Source organism: Trichomonas vaginalis, chromosome VI (assembly GCF_026262505.1).
Source record: "Trichomonas vaginalis G3 chromosome VI, whole genome shotgun sequence".
Lineage (NCBI taxonomy): Eukaryota > Parabasalia > Trichomonadida > Trichomonadidae > Trichomonas > Trichomonas vaginalis.
The window spans coordinates 1,847,598-1,864,679 of NC_067208.1; the positions used below are offsets into that span (position 1 = coordinate 1,847,598).

The window sequence follows — 17,082 nt, forward strand, 5'->3', positions numbered from 1 at the left end:
ATATCCCATTTGTGCCATATAATATTTCCAGACTCAAAGATTATATGCAATGACTTCGACAACTATATGGACCGTCTCAAACATATTCCAGACACAAACAATATATTGAAAGAGTTAAAAGAAAAGATACCTATAGGTAAGATGGAACGTATACCATTAGATAAGAAAAATATTGTGAGAGAGGTTTTGAAAAAAGCAGAATATATAGACTGGGATAGTATATCTGCTAGACTATTATATAGTGGTTCTATAAGAGTTCATGACATTGAAACACTTATGTCAAAAGTTTTATATCTTAACTATACAAATGTTTTCAAAGAGAACATAGAAAAATATATTGAGGGGATAGAGTTTGTGAGATGTCATTGGACAGAGTTGTATGAAAAATATAAAGACAAGGAAAATGTTTTCTTTATAGTGGACCCGCCGTTCTATAACACATGGGATTTTCAATACCAAGTAGACTGGACTTTGAGAGACTCTTTAGAAACTTTAGACGTTATACATAACCATCCATGCTTTTACTTTACATCCGATAAAAGTGGTTTGGAAACCGTTATGAGATGGTTAGAGGACATACATGACTATGAGTTTATATATGACAAGATAGAATATGAGAGAGGTCCTATAAACTGGAGAAAGTGTCACAATAAAGAAATTTTATTAGTAAGTAAATGTGGTTTGAAATAGGACTACTTGTTTTAGGTTTTTTCCATTGTGTCATTTATTTATTTGACGTGGCAGAAAAGTACAGAGAATATGAAGATGAACCAATGCCTGCAAATGTTCAGTATATGTACTCGTAAGAGATATTTTTATCTAATATTAAATGGACGCACAGAACTTAGCGAATGCACAGCAACCTGGACAACCAAACCCAGAGAATATTCCAAATGAAGTTAGAATACAAACTGCAATGGCAAACTATGGTCAAGTGCCAACAGATGTACAAATGCAAACTGCCATGTCAAATGACGCTGCGTTAGGTTTGCCACCATGGTATGCAAATATGAGATGGAAAGAGTTTTATACAAACCCTGAAGTGGGATATAAACAACTTTATGCAGATGACGCGAACACAGGAGTTGACCCAGAATATGTTTTCTACCAGAGGAGAAACAGAATGTATGAGCTCCAGTTAAAGAATGCTATGGAACTCAACAGGAAACGTAAGAGACTAGGCGAACATTAGATTTTTACATATAGTAAAATGGGTTTCTTCAGTAGTATTGGAAACTTCTTCAGAAGAGTTGGAAGAGGTATATGGAATGGAATAAAATCTGTCGGAAGAGGAATTTGGAACGGTGTCAAAAATATTGGTAAAAGAGTAGGTCAGTTCGTTGGTATTATACCTAAAGACCCTGAACCAGAAGAACAAGCTCCTGTTATACAACAGCCTGAACCTGCACCACAGTCTAGTTGGCAACCAAATCCAACACCTCAACCGTATTAAAAATTATATTTTTACCGTTCGATAGTAGTTGTATATGAAACTAAGTTCTAAGTAAAACGCATGGTATAATGGAATTATTCTCTTTCTTCCATCTGTAGTAAACCATACTTGAAAGTCTGAAATACTTCCACTCGGCGGTTCATATAACTTTGTAGGTTTTTCGTAAAAGTCATTCATCAGACATAAGAAAGAGTTTTGTGCACCAGAAAATGAAGCATGAACTATAATAGCATCTGGGTCGAAAACATTTTCATATGTTCCATTAGGGTTTTCGACTTCATAAAAGTTCGGGTGTACTGGATATGCTGCAGGCTGATTTAACATCCTCAAAAATCTATACCATGCCAAGTTGTTATATTTTGTAGAAATATAAACGTTTTCTCCAAGGTCTTCTATTCTATTGATTTTAACAGTTGCATTTTTCCTGTCATATATAATATCGAGATGGTACTCTCCTTCGTCAATGTTATACTGTTTTGCATATTCGAGATAGATATCGTTTATTTTTTCTTGAAAAGCTTGAAGAGTTGTTTCTAAGTTTACAAGCAAATTCACTTGTAAAAGTTTTCCCTGTTCAAATTTCTCATACATACGTTTTTCTTTGTTATAGTATCGAACTTCAAAACCGACCGTAAATGGGAAACCATGTATGGCTTCTGAAATGAACTTCATTCTACGAAAGCCAATAGCTTTTGTGACGGATGGGTCTCTTAACCATCTTAATGGGTAGTCAAAACGATAGCCTTCATGCTTTACGGTATCTGTCTCAAACTTTTGACCGACATTAGTAAAAAGTTCATCTAATGGTTTAGTTGTAGCAACTCTTGAATTTTCTTTTTCTATTGGAAGCATATTTTATCTAGAATAAAAATGTCGAAAGATATTGCTTCCATGAGAGAAATACAACACAACCGACAACTCATTATACAAGCTCTAAATAAGAACACAACAAACTTTTCAAACTATTCTAAGATATCTGAGTCATTGAAAGAAGGAAACTTAAAACTGACATTAAACCCAATGACAGATGAGTTTCTGTTTCAAGACAATAAGAACCATACTGTCTGTATAAATCCAACAAAAGGAACTTTAAACGAGAAACCTATAAATGAACTTCTTTTAAAGGCAGATGTTGACAACAAAGCTGACAAAGAATATGTCATTGAAAAAGTTCAAGAAGAACATGACAGAGCAGATGCAACATATGCAACGAAAGAGGATGTTGAAAAGAAAGCTGACAAAACATATGTTGACAATAAAATGTCAAGTGAAGTGACAAGAGCTGAAAACGAATATTCTAAAAAGACTCATACACATACCATTGCAAATATTACAAACTTACAAGAAACCTTAAACAGGAAAAGTGACGTTGGACATACACATACAAGTTTTACAACTTTTACAGCAGACGACATAGTATTGAACTTTGACCTTGGTTCAAGTGCACCTTCAGAGAATCCGAGTACAAGCGTAAAAGATACTCTTAACAATTTAGATAACAGTTGCAGGAATATCGAAGAGCATGCCAGAAACTTTGAAGCATATGAACTACCAACAATGTTAGATAAAAAAGCAGACAAAACAGAGCTTCAAACATTAAAGACAGAAATACTTCAAACAGTATATCCTATAGGTTCTATTTATACGTCAATGAACTCTACCAGACCAGAAGTAGTACTTGGTTTTGGAACTTGGACTCAAATAGTCGACAGGTTTTTGTATTGTGCAAACTCTTCAAAGGAAACAGGTGGAAGTAAAACGATTTCAGGTGCAAATTTACCTGCGCACAGTCACTACGTAAGTTTAACTACATCTCAAGAAGGTGGGCATAGGCATAAATATTGGGATTGGACAGGAATGACAAAAGGTAAAGGATATGATGTTAAAGACAACGTTCAGTTTGCTATAAATTGTTTCCTGAGTAACACTGAGGTAGGAGGAAACCATACACATTTCGTTTCAGGGTATACGCAAACAACGGGACAAAGTAAAGACTACATGCCACCTTACATGACAGTTTACGCATGGTATAGAAATGCTTAGTCGTCATTTTCAACTTCTTTAGCATATTCGTCAGGAGTTGTCTTATATTTGTTAGGAACTGTCTTTGAAAGTATACCACCTTGAACTTTGACAAGTTTGAAACGAGGTCTGACAATAGTAGTTTTATCTTCTGCTTGCAGTGTGTACATTTTGCCATGTTTGCCTAAAACTTCATAATATTCTCTTGTATACTTTCTTCTATTTTTACGAACACGAATGTGAGTACCTGTCGGGTACTTGTTGTTGTCATAGTCAATAGTATTTTCATATGGGTCGCGTTTAGGTATTTCTATTTTTACTTTGTCACCCTTCCGAAGTTTGAAGCCTGGCATTCTTTCTTGTTTGTCTCTTTTGACTAAATTGTTAAATATAAAGTCTTTCTCTAAGTTAGGGTTGTTTTTCATTTCTTCGGGGGAGTGGTTTCCCAAACCTTTTTGTTTACGGTTATTGTAAATATTTAAAACTTGTCTCATCTTTGCCTGGGAGAAGTGTCTATATTTGTCGTCATATGACATTTCATCTACCTCACCACCTTGTGGTTGGTTTAAGTCTCTTAAGATTTTTATACAACTGTCAATGACACCAAGAGCAGAATGGTTTTGGTCGACAATGAAATATTGGTTTACATTTTTTGAACGCAGATAGTTTTTAATATCGTCTGATTTGAAAGAACTTTCATAGTCAGATGTCAGTTTTGTTGGATGGTATTTGTCAACGAATATTGTCAAAGCAGTTTTCACATCTAAAATATTTTTGGACTGTAATGGTATGGCTTCACAGTATCTTGTGTTTTGACCAACAAATATTAGCCAGTATGGTGGTCCATCTTCTCTATACCTCGGAATGTTTTCCAAGATATCCATAAACCAAGCATTTGGTGTTGAACTAAAGATTTTTACCATGAGTGCTTTCTTTGTTGCTTTAGAAACATACGGGTCCTTGTTTGAATTCGTCATTTTTAACCCATAAGAAATGGGTTTATTTGGCGCATTAGCAGGAGTCGCATCTAGATTTTTACCCGCAGTGGGAACAATAGCCAGAGGTGTATTTGGAGTTGGAAGGAAGATTTTGAGTACATTAGGTATACTTAAAGAGAAGGCACAACCTATTATACAAACTGTACAGAAAGGTTGGGATGTAGCACGAGATGCAACAAATCTTATTCCAAATCCTGAAACAAGAGGAAAAGTTCAAGGATGGATGGACAATGTAGGAAGACAAGCAGGAAACTATTATAACAAAGCAAATGACTACTATAACCAAGCAGGACACTATATGGACCAAGGTGAAAGATTCTTTAACAGAGGATATAACCATGCACAACAATGGGTAAACAATAACCAACCGCAACCGCCTCAAACGTGGGGAATGTAAGGTTTTTTATTGAGATGAAATGAACAATACAGCATTGAGACAAATGGGTTCAAGATGGATTTGTCGACTTCCAGCAGTTACACCACGTGTTTGTCAAGTTCTTCCTATACCTCAGGAAGTTTTAGACCGACTTAAAAAACAACAACAACCAGTTGAAAACAAACCAAACTAAAATTTTTTACTGAGATGAAATGACCGAAGAAGTTGAAACGGTAGATTTGACACCACAAACAAAAAGTTCAGAACCATTGTCAAAACCTGTCAAAGAACTTACAGATGAAGAGAAAAATTCAATAATAGAAAGTGCCAGGTCTGGAAATACAAACCCTAACTATAAAGTCACTTTTCATAGAAATGGAACGGCTAGTATCTCAAAAAAGAAACAGACTCTCACAAATAAAATATTGAAGTCTGGAGGAGCTTTCGAGACAACAGATGGAAAAGTTTACTTCACTGACCAACAGTTCATTATAGAACATCTCATTGACTTAGAGTCGAAATATTCTAAACTTTACAACAAACACAAAAAGTTGAAAGGAAAACAAAAACAAATGGCATATGATATTTATGAAGATGTTGACGACACAACCATACCTGCAGGTGGGGTAAAACCAGCGGAACCGAAAAGTGACGAAAAACCGATAGAAGAAGGTGAGCCAAAAACTGAAGATAAACCAAAACCAAAGTTTAGTTTGGAAACTAAAAAAAGTCAACCTTCATTAGCTGGTATGGGTTGGCGTCAAAGACTTATGGCAGCAGGAGGTTATGTAAAGTAAAAGAAAACAGTATATTTTTACATATATTAAATGCTTCAGGTTGAAAAACAAAGAACAAAAGTAGCAGATACAAAACCGTTAGACTATATCTTTACAAATGCTGGTAGGAATATATCAGATGAAGAAATTTCATCCCGAGCATACAAGTTTGACTATCCAATTCGTTGGCTTCAAAGTCCTTCAGATGCAAAGGCAATAGGATTTAGAAGAGTTTTGTTTTCAAATAGAACTAACGCATTTATGTTCACAGTAGATTTTCATGGGCAGTATAAAGGTCCTGATGGTCTAATAGACAGATTTGACGAAATGAGAATCTTTACAGTTCGTTCAGACGAAAGTCTTGAGAAAACTCTAAATGACTTTCAAACTCAAATGAACAAATATTATTGGGAATTTCAAGAAAAATACGACTCTTTACTAAATGGAACATACTATCTGAAACTAGAATATGACAAGATGAACTCCACCGTTTCATTTCAAAAGATTGAAATTAACCCTCCAAGAGATACAGAGTTTTTATTTTGGGAAGTAGACAAACGTTCTTGGGCACAATTTCTTCGGTTACTAAACCAGAACGAACCATTACCACCAGATGGACCATTTAAATTTATACTTCCACCAGCAGATTTGACAGTTTATAGAAACGTGTTTGACCCTCAAAATGTTATGTGTCATGCAAGTTTCAGTTCAAGCAACAATAGTTTTCTATGTATTGGTAAGGACCGTTATGACTTTGCTTCTAAATTCTACGAACCACCTAGTAACAGTTTCTCTGACTTTCAAGTTTGGTTCACAACAAACGGTGTGCAACATATTATTCCATTGTACTATGACTTTTATCTCGAATTGTCTTTCATATATAACTACGGAAAAGTGCTGAAAAAGTATTGAATGTGAAGATATTAGAAAATAACATTTTTTCTAACATCGTAGAAAACTCATGAAAACAATTTATTTTTGACACTTTCACAAAAAACATAAAAAAGTGAGTTAAAATGAGATGTTTACTGAACTGGTTGGATGTCGCCTTCTGAGGTTATGTAGAACGGCTGACCCGAGAAGTGAAGGAGACCCTTGAGAATTTGGTTCATTCTTGGGAAAGGGTTCTCTCTGTTTGGAAGTTGTATCCAAGGACGCTTGGCAAAGAACTTGAGAAGAGCTTCTTTCTTTGCTTGCTTTATGTCGTCGTAGGCTGTCCCGTCTGGTATTTGAATTGGAATTCCAGTGTCAATTTCAATTTTAAGCGCACTTCTTCCAGACACCCAGCCTGCAATGGTCTTGTTTGACTTCAGATGGCTCAGGTAGTTCCTAACTAGCTCATTTATCTCTATAAGGTAGATTGCCTCATCTGCTGGGTCTATGTCGGTCATTGTTTCAAGACGAGTCTTTTACTTTTTCAAGACAAGTCTTTTACTTTTTCAAGACAAGTCTTTTACTTTTTCAAGACAAGTCTTTTACTTTTTCAAGACAAGTCTTTTACTTTTTCAAGACAAGTCTTTTACTTTTTCAAGACAAGACCCGTTATTTTTCAAGAAATTTTTTGGTGTAAAGTTCTCAAATTTGAGAACAGTGGTCTTGATTTCAGACGATACCCGTACTTTTTCAAGACAAGTCTTTTACTTTTTCAAGACAAGTCTTTTACTTTTTCAAGACAAGTCTTTTACTTTTTCAAGACAAGTCTTTTACTTTTTCAAGACAAGTCTTTTACTTTTTCAAGACAAGTCTTTTATTGTTTCAAGACAAGTCTTTTATTGTTTCAAGACAAGTCTTTTATTGTTTCAAGACAATGTCCGACGTACCACCAACCGAGCCCATTCCCAAACCAGAAGAACCGAAAGCACCAGCCCCTGCACCTCAGCAACCTCAGTTCCAACAAGTACCTCAGTTCCAACAAGTACCTCCGAATTACTACCAATTTCCAAATTACTACCAATTTCCACTACAAGGTTACTACCAATTTCAATCTCAATCCAAATCGAAGAGAGACCAAGAGTTCGAAGAAGGTCTGAACCGCTTACGCAAAGAGTATGCCACAGCTCCAATTGAGAGAAAGTTGTTGCTAAATTCAGTAAAAATAATGTTTAGGTGAAGAGGTGACATCTCACCTCTTTTTTCACCTGTTTTCTCACCTCATGATTTCATCGTAAATGTTTTGTCAAAACTTCTTCGTAAATGTTTTGTCAAGACTTCATCGTAAATGTTTTGTCAAGATTTCTTCGTATATGTTTTGTCAAGACTTCTTCGTAAATGTTTTGTCAAAACTTCTTCGTATATGTTTTGTCGAAACTTCTTCGTAATGAGCGTAAATGACCAAAAAATAATGTTTAGGTGAAGAGGTGACATCTCACCTCTTTTTTCACCTGTTTTCTCACCTCATGATTTCATCGTAAATGTTTTGTCAAAACTTCTTCGTAAATGTTTTGTCAAGACTTCATCGTAAATGTTTTGTCAAGATTTCTTCATATATGTTTTGTCAAGACTTCTTCGTAAATGTTTTGTCAAAACTTCTTCGTATATGTTTTGTCGAAACTTCTTCGTAATGAGCGTAAATGACCAAAAAATAATGTTTAGGTGAAGAGGTGACATCTCACCTCTTTTTTCACCTGTTTTCTCACCTCATGATTTCATCGTAAATGTTTTGTCAAAACTTCTTCGTAAATGTTTTGTCAAGACTTCATCGTAAATGTTTTGTCAAGATTTCTTCGTATATGTTTTGTCAAGACTTCTTCGTAAATGTTTTGTCAAAACTTCTTCGTATATGTTTTGTCGAAACTTCTTCGTAATGAGCGTAAATGACCAAAAAATAATGTTTAGGTGAAGAGGTGACATCTCACCTCTTTTTTCACCTGTTTTCTCACCTCATGATTTCATCGTAAATGTTTTGTCAAAACTTCTTCGTAAATGTTTTGTCAAGACTTCATCGTAAATGTTTTGTCAAAACTTCTTCGTATATGTTTTGTCAAGATTTCTTCGTATATGTTTTGTCAAGACTTCTTCGTAAATGTTTTGTCAAAACTTCTTCGTATATGTTTTGTCGAAACTTCTTCGTAATGAGCGTAAATGACCAAAAAATAATGTTTAGGTGAAGAGGTGACATCTCACCTCTTTTTTCACCTGTTTTCTCACCTCATGAATTTTCATGAATTTTCATGAATTTCCTTAAGATAGAAAAAATAAAGTTAGTTTTATTTTTATTTATTTTTTTATTTTGTATGTAAGAACAGAAATGTCAACAATCGGCACAACAGCAATTCAAACAACAACAGCACCAAACTCGTTAGTCATGAACCCAACTTCAATGTTAGTAGAAATGAAAAGCTTCATTCCTTCTTCATATACTTTCGAAACAGAAATCCAGAAGATAAAGCAAGAACTTCTCCAAGGAGATTTAGATTGCACTGCACAGGATGAAACAAATGAACAATATCTTTATGAAATGCAGGATATTATTGACCATCTACCTAAACTTCCTGAAATACAACAACAAAAGCTCACTATTCCAGAATTTGAAGAAATTGAAGTCAAACCAACTGACTCAGTAGAAATAAAGAAGTTCATACGTAAGGTTAACTATGAGTTTCTTGGTTTTCATTGCAACCACAAAGTCATGGACAAAGACTGCGATATGGTATATAAGAACATCTCTGACATATATAAATCTGGGGAGTTTAAGACCTACGACAACTTTGTTTCATTAGCTGCAAAATGTGTATGGCAGATAAGAGATAAAGATAGAAGGGGTAAAATATGGAACGAACAGATAAGACCAACTGCTTCAGATTTAAAGAAAACCATTGACGCCTTGGTTGTTTTAGCAGGTAAGGTTTCAGAATATAACGCAAAAATGAACCCGCAATGTTCTAAATGTAAAGCAGCAATTAGGAAATATAACTACTCCGTCAAAGAGATAGAAAGAATGAGAAACGACTATGCAGATTTAAAGAAAGAAGCAGAAAAGCCAGCAGAAAATAAAATGGACATGTTAGCATTTCTGAACAAAAACTATCCAACAGCAGACGATTTCCTTCTATCTGACGTCAAGAAGAAGTATAAAGAAACTTTCGGTATCGTTAAAACATTTGACATACTAAAAGAAGAAATAGAAGCTACGAAATTGTTTAGGATTTCAAATATACATCGTACAATTCATGTAAAACGCTTATAAAATAACTGAGGTGAAAAAAGAGGTGAGAAAACGGGTGACATCTCACCTCTTCACCTAAACATTATTTTTGTCTGATTTACGCTCATTACGAAGAAGTCTTGACAAAACATGTACGATGAAATCATGAAAATTCATGTACGATGAAGTCTTGACAAAACATGTACGATGAAATCATGAAAATTCATGAGGTGAAAAATTAGGTGAAAAAAGAGGTGAGATGTCACCTCTTCACCTAAAATATATTTTTGTCTGATTTACGCTCATTACGAAGAAGTCTTGACAAAACATTTACGAAGCAAAACATGTACGATGAAGTCTTGACAAAACATGTACGATGAAATCATGAAAATTCATGAGGTGAAAAATTAGGTGAAAAAAGAGGTGAGATGTCACCTCTTCACCTAAACATTATTTTTGTCTGATTTACGCTCATTACGAAGAAGTCTTGACAAAACATTTACGAAGCAAAACATGTACGATGAAGTCTTGACAAAACATGTACGATGAAATCATGAAAATTCATGAGGTGAAAAATTAGGTGAAAAAAGAGGTGAGATGTCACCTCTTCACCTAAATTATATTTTTATTGAAATCGTGACAAAATGACCAAATTTCATGATATAACTGTATTTTTTTGACGAAGAGAACTTTTACACTTCGTAAAAAAACTCTATGAAATCGTGACAAAATGACCAAATTTCATTATATAACTGTATTTTTTTGACGAAGAGAACTTTTACACTTCGTAAAAAAAATCCCTGAAATCACATCTTTTATACAAGATAGAAAAATAACGCTAATTTTTTCTAAGAAAATTTTTTATTTTGTATGTAAGAACAGAAAATGTCAAACAATGAGTTTGAAACAGTTAGAAAGATAGACAATGACACCAAGGTGGTTAGAATAGGTGATTTAAACATAAGATACTCAAAGAAATACAACAAATATTCTTTGTCAGACATTCTAACACTATCTGGAAAGAAACCACACGACTGGGTTAGAAATGCTTCAACTCAGAAAATTTTGACAAGAAATCCTGAGCTTATGATATCGGTAAGATTCTATGGAACTACAGCATATCTCATCGACAAAAGTCTTATACCAATAGTTTTGTTATGGTTAGACCCAGTTGTTGGATATAACTTCATAACATATGGTTTATTCGACTCAGAACGTTGCAGTGAAGGCTTACTTTACATCGTTCAGAAACCGAAGGACTTCAATACAAAAAGATATAAGATAGGAAGGACATATAATATAACTCTAAGATATGACAATACAGTCAATAGAGTCAGGGTTGTGTTTGTTAACGATATGAGAGCTGCTGAAACAGAACTACTTGAAAAGTTTGAGAAGATGTATGGTGCTCCCACGAAAGGTAGGGAAACGTTTGAAGTAGATGAGATAGATAAAGCTATAAAATTATTTGACGAAGTTGCTGAAAAATACATGTAAAGCGTTTATTTTTGGTCTTTTATACAAGATAGAAAAAATAAAGTTAGTTTTATTTTTATTTATTTTTTTATTTTGTATATAAAGACAGATATGTCAACAACAGAGAACACAACAACAGTTATAGTCCATGAAGCTATAAGTGAAGAATATGAGTACATACAATATAACAAACAGTTACGTCTCATTCGTTCGGTCAAAGACGATATGTACCAAATGCAAAGTATTTTGAATGCTCTTCGTTCTACAAAGCAAGCATATCATTGGTTTGAAAACCAACAGACAAAAGAACTTTTAGAAGAATTTCCTCATATGTTTGCTACCCTCGGAAAACCGAGGGTAGAGATTCCGTACGAAAATCGCACGAATTTGGCTCCTGGTTTGAGAGGTTGGTATGTACATAGACTTCTTGTAAATGCTGTTGCAATGTGGGCTTCACCTCGCTATGCTTGTTATATTTTCATGATGTTAGATGAAATTCATAGACAAGAACGTGAAGAGATGGAAAAGAAACTTCAAGCAAAAGATGAAGTCATTGAAGCAAAAGATAAAAGCATACAGAAAAGAATACCACGTTCGGTACCAAAAGGAAAGGAAAAGAACTATAAGTATATGATTTATACTGAAGAGATGGAAAATGAAGAAGACAGAGATATGGTTATGTTGCATTTAGTCAGAAGAAACAACAAAAGCTTTTACGACCTTGCTAAGATTTACAAATCTGACAGAAATTGGTTCTATCGCGAAAACTTACCGATTTCAATGACCCCAAATGAAGATGTGAAACAAATAGTTCAAGATACGTTACCTCAAACACACTATGATATGAAAGGTTGTACAATACTTACCTTCAAAGAAGATTTGCCATTGTTAAAGGAAAAAATAACAGAGTATTTTGACAACTTCAAACAAGCAGGGTAGATGCACTCTTTATTTTTCAAGCTTGACTTTTTACAATTTGAACTTTGTTTGCGTAGATATGAATTCTGAAAGAAGTATGAGGGTCTTGTATGACTTTGTACTTCTCCCATAGTTCATGTCTGTCAAACTTACCTGCCATGGACTCTTTCATAAGTTCCATGAAATCGTCTTCTGACAATCCAGGGAAAAGTATAATGTCAGTAAGTATTCTCTTTACATCCTTACTTAAACTCTTTGCTGTCTGTACACAAATGACAACAGAGATGTTAAAGTGTCTGAGCTTCTTAAGAATTCGACACATATCTTGTTCTCTGTTCTTTAACAAAGGATGAGATGCAAAGTCATCTAAGATAAGAAGACACCTATGAGGGTAAGTCTTCCAATCGTAAGATTGCAATTTCTTCGAAATGTATTCTATCTCTTTCTGTTTGTTTCTGAAGTGTTTCTTCTCTAATATTCTCTGCATTTCCTCATTAGGGTCTTTGAACTTAGAATTTATATACTCATTTATAGCATTATACTTCAAAACTCTTCTTTGGTACTTCTTTATCCAATCTAACAACTCAGTATCCTTTATACATACTAACTTAGACTTCTTTATAATATCTTTGAACGAATTGACGGTTTGGTCAAATTGACCAGAAGTACTACAAATAACAACTAACTCATAGAATGGGTTCTTCTCATCTAGTTCTTGTTGCTGTGCAGCCATTTTAAGATAAGTGAAAGTCTTACCAGACCCAGGCGGTGCAATTAGACCTGTTATACCATTCTGAGCAAATAAGAACTTGTCATGTATAGGTTTTATCTGAGCATTTTCTAACTTCCTCTTGTTCTTGTTTAAAACATTCTCAAATTTCTTGTCAATGTCAGCAAACTTTTTTTCTAACATATTTTTAGAAAAATTAAAATTTTTATCTTTTAGAAAATGTCTAGCGATTTCGCTATCTATATTCGAGACAAGCTTTTCGACAGCAAAACATCTGTCGACCATAAAATCTTACATAGTGTAAACAAGAAAGGGGAATTTGTTCTAAAGTTCTGTTTCTGGGAATATGACAAGAACCATAAAACATTAGGCAGAGCAGTCTTTAAGTTTGTCAATGACAGACTTGTTGACAGAGATGACGCCTCTTGGAGAGATGAAGTCCAACAAAAGTTCTTAGAATGCAAAGAAGACACATGCGCTGTTCTTGAAGATGAAATAGAAAACAGAATAGATGAGCTATTAAAGGACAAAGAACTTTTACAGAAATATGGTTCTGAGAAATTTGACATAACTCCACCAGAAAAGAAGAAGAAAGGAAAGAAAGAGAAAAAAGTAGAAGAGAAGAAAGAACCTGAACCAGAGCCAGTTCCAGAGAAGGGGAGATATGACATGTAAAAATAAAATTTTATTTTTAGAACATTTCTGGGTCAATGTCAATGTTCTCTTCCTCTTTAGGAGCAAACACTGGCTTAGACTCTAAAATCTTTTTACCCAATTTACCTTGAACTTCTACAACTTTAGACTCATAATATTCATAGTCGTCTGTCTTCTTTGGTTCATAAGGTATAACAAGTTTGTATGCTTTGCCTTCTTTAAGGTTTGAGAACTTTCTGTCAAAATTTTCTTTGACTGTTAACAAACCTTCTATCTCTAAGTCTTCAAATGTTGCACCACTTTTTCTGACGACTGCAAACTTAACTGGTTCGATGTTCCAAACTTTGCTGAATGAAGACTTTTCAAAATGGTAGAAGTAAACATTCAAATATGTGAATGGAGCTAACTTATCTTTGACTTCTGTCATGTACTTATTTACTGAGATGAATTTTGCCATCTTTTCTTCAGAATAAAAAAATATTTTTTTTAAAATTTACTCAGAAAAATTTTTCTTTGTATATACACCATTCTGTACGTCTAAAAGAGTTTTGACATTTGCCAAGAATGTTCGTTTAGAAGCTGCCATATAACCATATTCTTGACAATATTGTTTATACGAATCGTATAATGACCTTTCATCTAATGACACAAAGTCAGTTTCATCTATGAACAGTTCATATACACTCTTGTTTGCTTCTAACAATGTTTGTCTCTCTTCGGTATGTGGAATTTGTCTTGGATTGAACTTAGAAATATCTAATGTCATGAAATATGAGAACAAGTGGTTGTAAAAGTCAGATGTCAAAGTTTCTGACAAAGCGTCAAAATATTCTGTATCTTGCATATGAGAATCTGACGTTCTGACAACTACATATCTTCTGTCAGAACTTTCTAACTTCATCGGAACAGCATTGTTTGAAACCATGATGAAATTTGCAACATTTTCACAAACTCTTTGGTCTTTATACTTTCTTTCAACAACTCCAACTTTGTCTGTTATAAGACTCTTCAAAGCATCTGAGTTCAAAACTTTTGTTGTATCTATACTTTGAAGTTCATTGCAAACTATAAGTTTCATATTCTCAATTGAAGAGTTAAATTTACCGCAGATGTTTTCTAAGTTTGTCATATTAGGGTTCGAATAACCTTCTAACAGTTTGCATAAGAATATCTGTAAAGAATGTGTTTCTTACCTGTTCCTTGTTTTCCAATTATAATGAGAGCAGTTTCATTCTTAGCACTTGGATGTTGTAAGATGTTTGCAAACCAACATAAGATATACTCATAAACCTTTTCGTTTCCATTGCATATAATTTCTTTGACATGGTCTAACCAAGCTTCTATAATATTTTCTTTCCATTCTACTTGTTCGTATTTATATCCAGTGAAGATAGAATAGAAGTTTGGAGAAGGTGTATAGAACTTTATACCTCGAACTGAAAAATCTTCTAACTTTGACAATAAGATATCCCAAGCATCTAACATCTTCATGCCAACTTGTACAACTTTTATTTTCTTAAGTTTCTGTCTACATTCTTGTTCAGACACTATTGTTGCTCTTGGTTTGTTTAAAGACAACATCCATTCTTTCATGACATAACATTCTGGGGCAGAGTCAACATAAATGACTAAACGTTTCAAATTCTCGACTGCTTTGTTATAGTCTCTAAATGGACACATATTTCTGAATGCTTGGAAGTCATAAAAATCTGAAACATCTATTCTGTACATTTTTATAAAAAATAAAAAAAATATTATTTTTATTCTTGACTTTTGTTGTTCCATTTGTTGCATTTGTTGTTCTTGAGCTATTTGTTGTTGAAGTGTTTCTTGTAATACAATACTTTCACCAGTTGCATCTTCCAATTCGAAACTTTCTGCCGTCATTGACAAATACATAGGACATAAAAGTTTTACAGGAACAAAGTTTGCGTCACTAATGTCAACGTTATACTTGCCAAAGTGTTTTGAGTTCACTAAGGTTGAAAATTCTGCATTCGAATGAACAATAGGCAAACCAGCAGAGAAAGTATTGTTTAATACGCATAAAGTATCTTTTGGTCATAGTAGTTTCTGTCGACATTCGAATAGCACTTTGAACCTAAGTTTGAAAACAATATATAAGATTGGTGTGCTTAATGTCAATGGAAATAGACATTCCTTGTATGACACCTTTTTCCTGTTATAGGAAACTGTTGGTAGTAAAAACCAGAAAATAAGTTTTGTATTATAGCTCATATCGTTTTATAGTAAACTCAGTCGGACATCCAAACATAATGAAAACCTGCTCTAGTTGCAGCACATGTTACACCGTCCTTAAAGTATTAAATAAGTAACAAAACCTGTTGGTGGTATATCTGAGAGTAAGTTATCTTCAAAGGAGTATTTTTTACCATTCACAACGATAAAATCTTCTGGTGTCAAAAGAGCAAAACAGGCTTTAGTCGTCATTGTGTTTAAGGTTAGTTTACAATATCGTCCTTGAGGACTTTGTAAGTTTGTTGTTATAGAATTATATGACTCAGGGTTTTTAGTCGTAATAGTATAAACCATTATGTCTTCTGCCATTTATATATATTTAAAAGTTTTTCTGAAAGTGGAGAAGAACTTCATCTAAACTTTCACATGGCGTTTCTTGAAGTTCTCTGTCTAAGAAGTTCAAATATTTTGTAAAGACATAGAACTTTCCTTTGTCTACACGAACAAACAAAACAGGGTCTTTCATATCGTTCAAAAGTGTGTAAAGTCCTTTACATGAAATAAAGTCTATATTATTTTTCTTCAAACATCTTTCAAGAAGTTTTGACATTTTTACTTAGCAAATAAATTTTAATGAAATGTTGTGGTCGTCAAATATTTTTATAACATCTGGGAAACTATATTTTAAGTTCAACGTTTCACCTCCTTTCATAACGTATATCTTGTCAATGGCATTATATGAAACACCACAGCAACTAATGTCGGGTTCTATTTTTTGATGTTTATATCGTCTGCCTCTGTCAAAAGTTTCAATAGTTCTTTCAAAACTTCATGAGGTGCAATGACATATGAGTTCACTTTTACAGGGTTGTGTTCGACCAAGTTTAACATTATACTTAAAGCTTGACAAATCTTCTCCTGAGTTTGAAGTTTGTCTTTCAGTTGTTGGTAGTCGTTTCGAATATCTGCAACAGAACTTAAGTCTCTGCTAACTTCAGGATATGTTGGTTGTTCTTTTACAGGAACTATTGTTATACCATCTTCGTCTTCGTATGGTTTCCCCACTTCAACATTTCTGTCTTTGACATTGACAACAACACTTTGACTGTTTGTTTGAGTTGGTGAATTTAACTTCACATCTGCCACCGCCATTAAACCTTTTGAAACACTTACGCTTCTATTTTTCGGAAATGACATTTTACTACAAATAAAAAGATGGACGTATTTGAGTATCTCTTCGAATTGAAGCAAAACAAGGTTTATACTCACAAACAATACAAATACATTGACAGAATAGTTCTTTACACAAACAATGGAAAATGTTATAGAATAGCAG

At 33.9% G+C, this 17,082-nt stretch overlaps 15 protein-coding genes and 2 pseudogenes across 17 annotated transcripts, besides 1 other annotated feature; 11 read left to right on the forward strand and 6 right to left on the reverse strand.

The window, feature by feature from the left end:
• Window positions 1–17,082: part of a mobile genetic element that runs on past both edges of the window.
• On the forward strand, window positions 830–1,192 carry TVAGG3_0788570 (uncharacterized protein; the record flags this gene model as incomplete). Its single annotated transcript, XM_051246728.1, has 1 exon — window positions 830–1,192. The coding sequence occupies one exon, from the start codon at window positions 830–832 to the stop codon at window positions 1,190–1,192; it is 363 nt and encodes a 120-aa protein (XP_051082203.1).
• On the forward strand, window positions 1,211–1,453 carry TVAGG3_0788580 (serine threonine-protein phosphatase family; the record flags this gene model as incomplete). Its single annotated transcript, XM_051246729.1, has 1 exon — window positions 1,211–1,453. The coding sequence occupies one exon, from the start codon at window positions 1,211–1,213 to the stop codon at window positions 1,451–1,453; it is 243 nt and encodes an 80-aa protein (XP_051082204.1).
• Window positions 1,457–2,305, reverse strand: TVAGG3_0788590 (uncharacterized protein; the record flags this gene model as incomplete). The annotated part of the gene is made up of 1 exon (XM_051246730.1): window positions 1,457–2,305. The coding sequence occupies one exon, from the start codon at window positions 2,303–2,305 to the stop codon at window positions 1,457–1,459; it is 849 nt and encodes a 282-aa protein (XP_051082205.1).
• Window positions 2,324–2,734, forward strand: TVAGG3_0788600 (phage tail repeat-like family; the record flags this gene model as incomplete). Its single annotated transcript, XM_051246731.1, has 1 exon — window positions 2,324–2,734. A coding segment is annotated over one exon (411 nt), but the record flags the coding sequence as incomplete, so codon positions are not given.
• On the reverse strand, window positions 3,493–4,452 carry TVAGG3_0788610 (uncharacterized protein; the record flags this gene model as incomplete). The annotated part of the gene is made up of 1 exon (XM_051246732.1): window positions 3,493–4,452. The coding sequence occupies one exon, from the start codon at window positions 4,450–4,452 to the stop codon at window positions 3,493–3,495; it is 960 nt and encodes a 319-aa protein (XP_051082207.1).
• On the forward strand, window positions 4,469–4,870 carry TVAGG3_0788620 (uncharacterized protein; the record flags this gene model as incomplete). Its single annotated transcript, XM_051246733.1, has 1 exon — window positions 4,469–4,870. The coding sequence occupies one exon, from the start codon at window positions 4,469–4,471 to the stop codon at window positions 4,868–4,870; it is 402 nt and encodes a 133-aa protein (XP_051082208.1).
• TVAGG3_0788630 (uncharacterized protein) lies at window positions 4,890–5,042 on the forward strand (the record flags this gene model as incomplete). Its single annotated transcript, XM_051246734.1, has 1 exon — window positions 4,890–5,042. One exon carries the CDS (start codon window positions 4,890–4,892, stop codon window positions 5,040–5,042), a length of 153 nt encoding a protein of 50 aa, XP_051082209.1.
• Window positions 5,062–5,646, forward strand: TVAGG3_0788640 (phage tail repeat-like family; the record flags this gene model as incomplete). Its single annotated transcript, XM_051246735.1, has 1 exon — window positions 5,062–5,646. One exon carries the CDS (start codon window positions 5,062–5,064, stop codon window positions 5,644–5,646), a length of 585 nt encoding a protein of 194 aa, XP_051082210.1.
• Window positions 5,677–6,537, forward strand: TVAGG3_0788650 (uncharacterized protein; the record flags this gene model as incomplete). The annotated part of the gene is made up of 1 exon (XM_051246736.1): window positions 5,677–6,537. One exon carries the CDS (start codon window positions 5,677–5,679, stop codon window positions 6,535–6,537), a length of 861 nt encoding a protein of 286 aa, XP_051082211.1.
• Window positions 6,651–7,016, reverse strand: TVAGG3_0788660 (uncharacterized protein; the record flags this gene model as incomplete). The annotated part of the gene is made up of 1 exon (XM_051246737.1): window positions 6,651–7,016. One exon carries the CDS (start codon window positions 7,014–7,016, stop codon window positions 6,651–6,653), a length of 366 nt encoding a protein of 121 aa, XP_051082212.1.
• Window positions 7,433–7,735, forward strand: TVAGG3_0788670 (uncharacterized protein; the record flags this gene model as incomplete). The annotated part of the gene is made up of 1 exon (XM_001296257.1): window positions 7,433–7,735. The coding sequence occupies one exon, from the start codon at window positions 7,433–7,435 to the stop codon at window positions 7,733–7,735; it is 303 nt and encodes a 100-aa protein (XP_001296258.1).
• Window positions 8,873–9,811, forward strand: TVAGG3_0788680 (organellar and viral DNA polymerase type B; the record flags this gene model as incomplete). Its single annotated transcript, XM_051246738.1, has 1 exon — window positions 8,873–9,811. One exon carries the CDS (start codon window positions 8,873–8,875, stop codon window positions 9,809–9,811), a length of 939 nt encoding a protein of 312 aa, XP_051082213.1.
• Window positions 10,655–11,266, forward strand: TVAGG3_0788690 (organellar and viral DNA polymerase type B; the record flags this gene model as incomplete). Its single annotated transcript, XM_051246739.1, has 1 exon — window positions 10,655–11,266. The coding sequence occupies one exon, from the start codon at window positions 10,655–10,657 to the stop codon at window positions 11,264–11,266; it is 612 nt and encodes a 203-aa protein (XP_051082214.1).
• TVAGG3_0788700 (KilA, N-terminal/APSES-type HTH, DNA-binding family) lies at window positions 11,357–12,184 on the forward strand (the record flags this gene model as incomplete). The annotated part of the gene is made up of 1 exon (XM_051246740.1): window positions 11,357–12,184. One exon carries the CDS (start codon window positions 11,357–11,359, stop codon window positions 12,182–12,184), a length of 828 nt encoding a protein of 275 aa, XP_051082215.1.
• TVAGG3_0788710 (protein of unknown function, DUF4108 family) lies at window positions 13,585–14,004 on the reverse strand (the record flags this gene model as incomplete). The annotated part of the gene is made up of 1 exon (XM_051246741.1): window positions 13,585–14,004. One exon carries the CDS (start codon window positions 14,002–14,004, stop codon window positions 13,585–13,587), a length of 420 nt encoding a protein of 139 aa, XP_051082216.1.
• Window positions 14,041–15,278, reverse strand: TVAGG3_0788720 (annotated as a pseudogene). The gene has a single exon. A coding segment is annotated over exon 1 (1,238 nt).
• On the reverse strand, window positions 16,363–16,898 carry TVAGG3_0788730 (annotated as a pseudogene). The gene has a single exon. A coding segment is annotated over exon 1 (536 nt).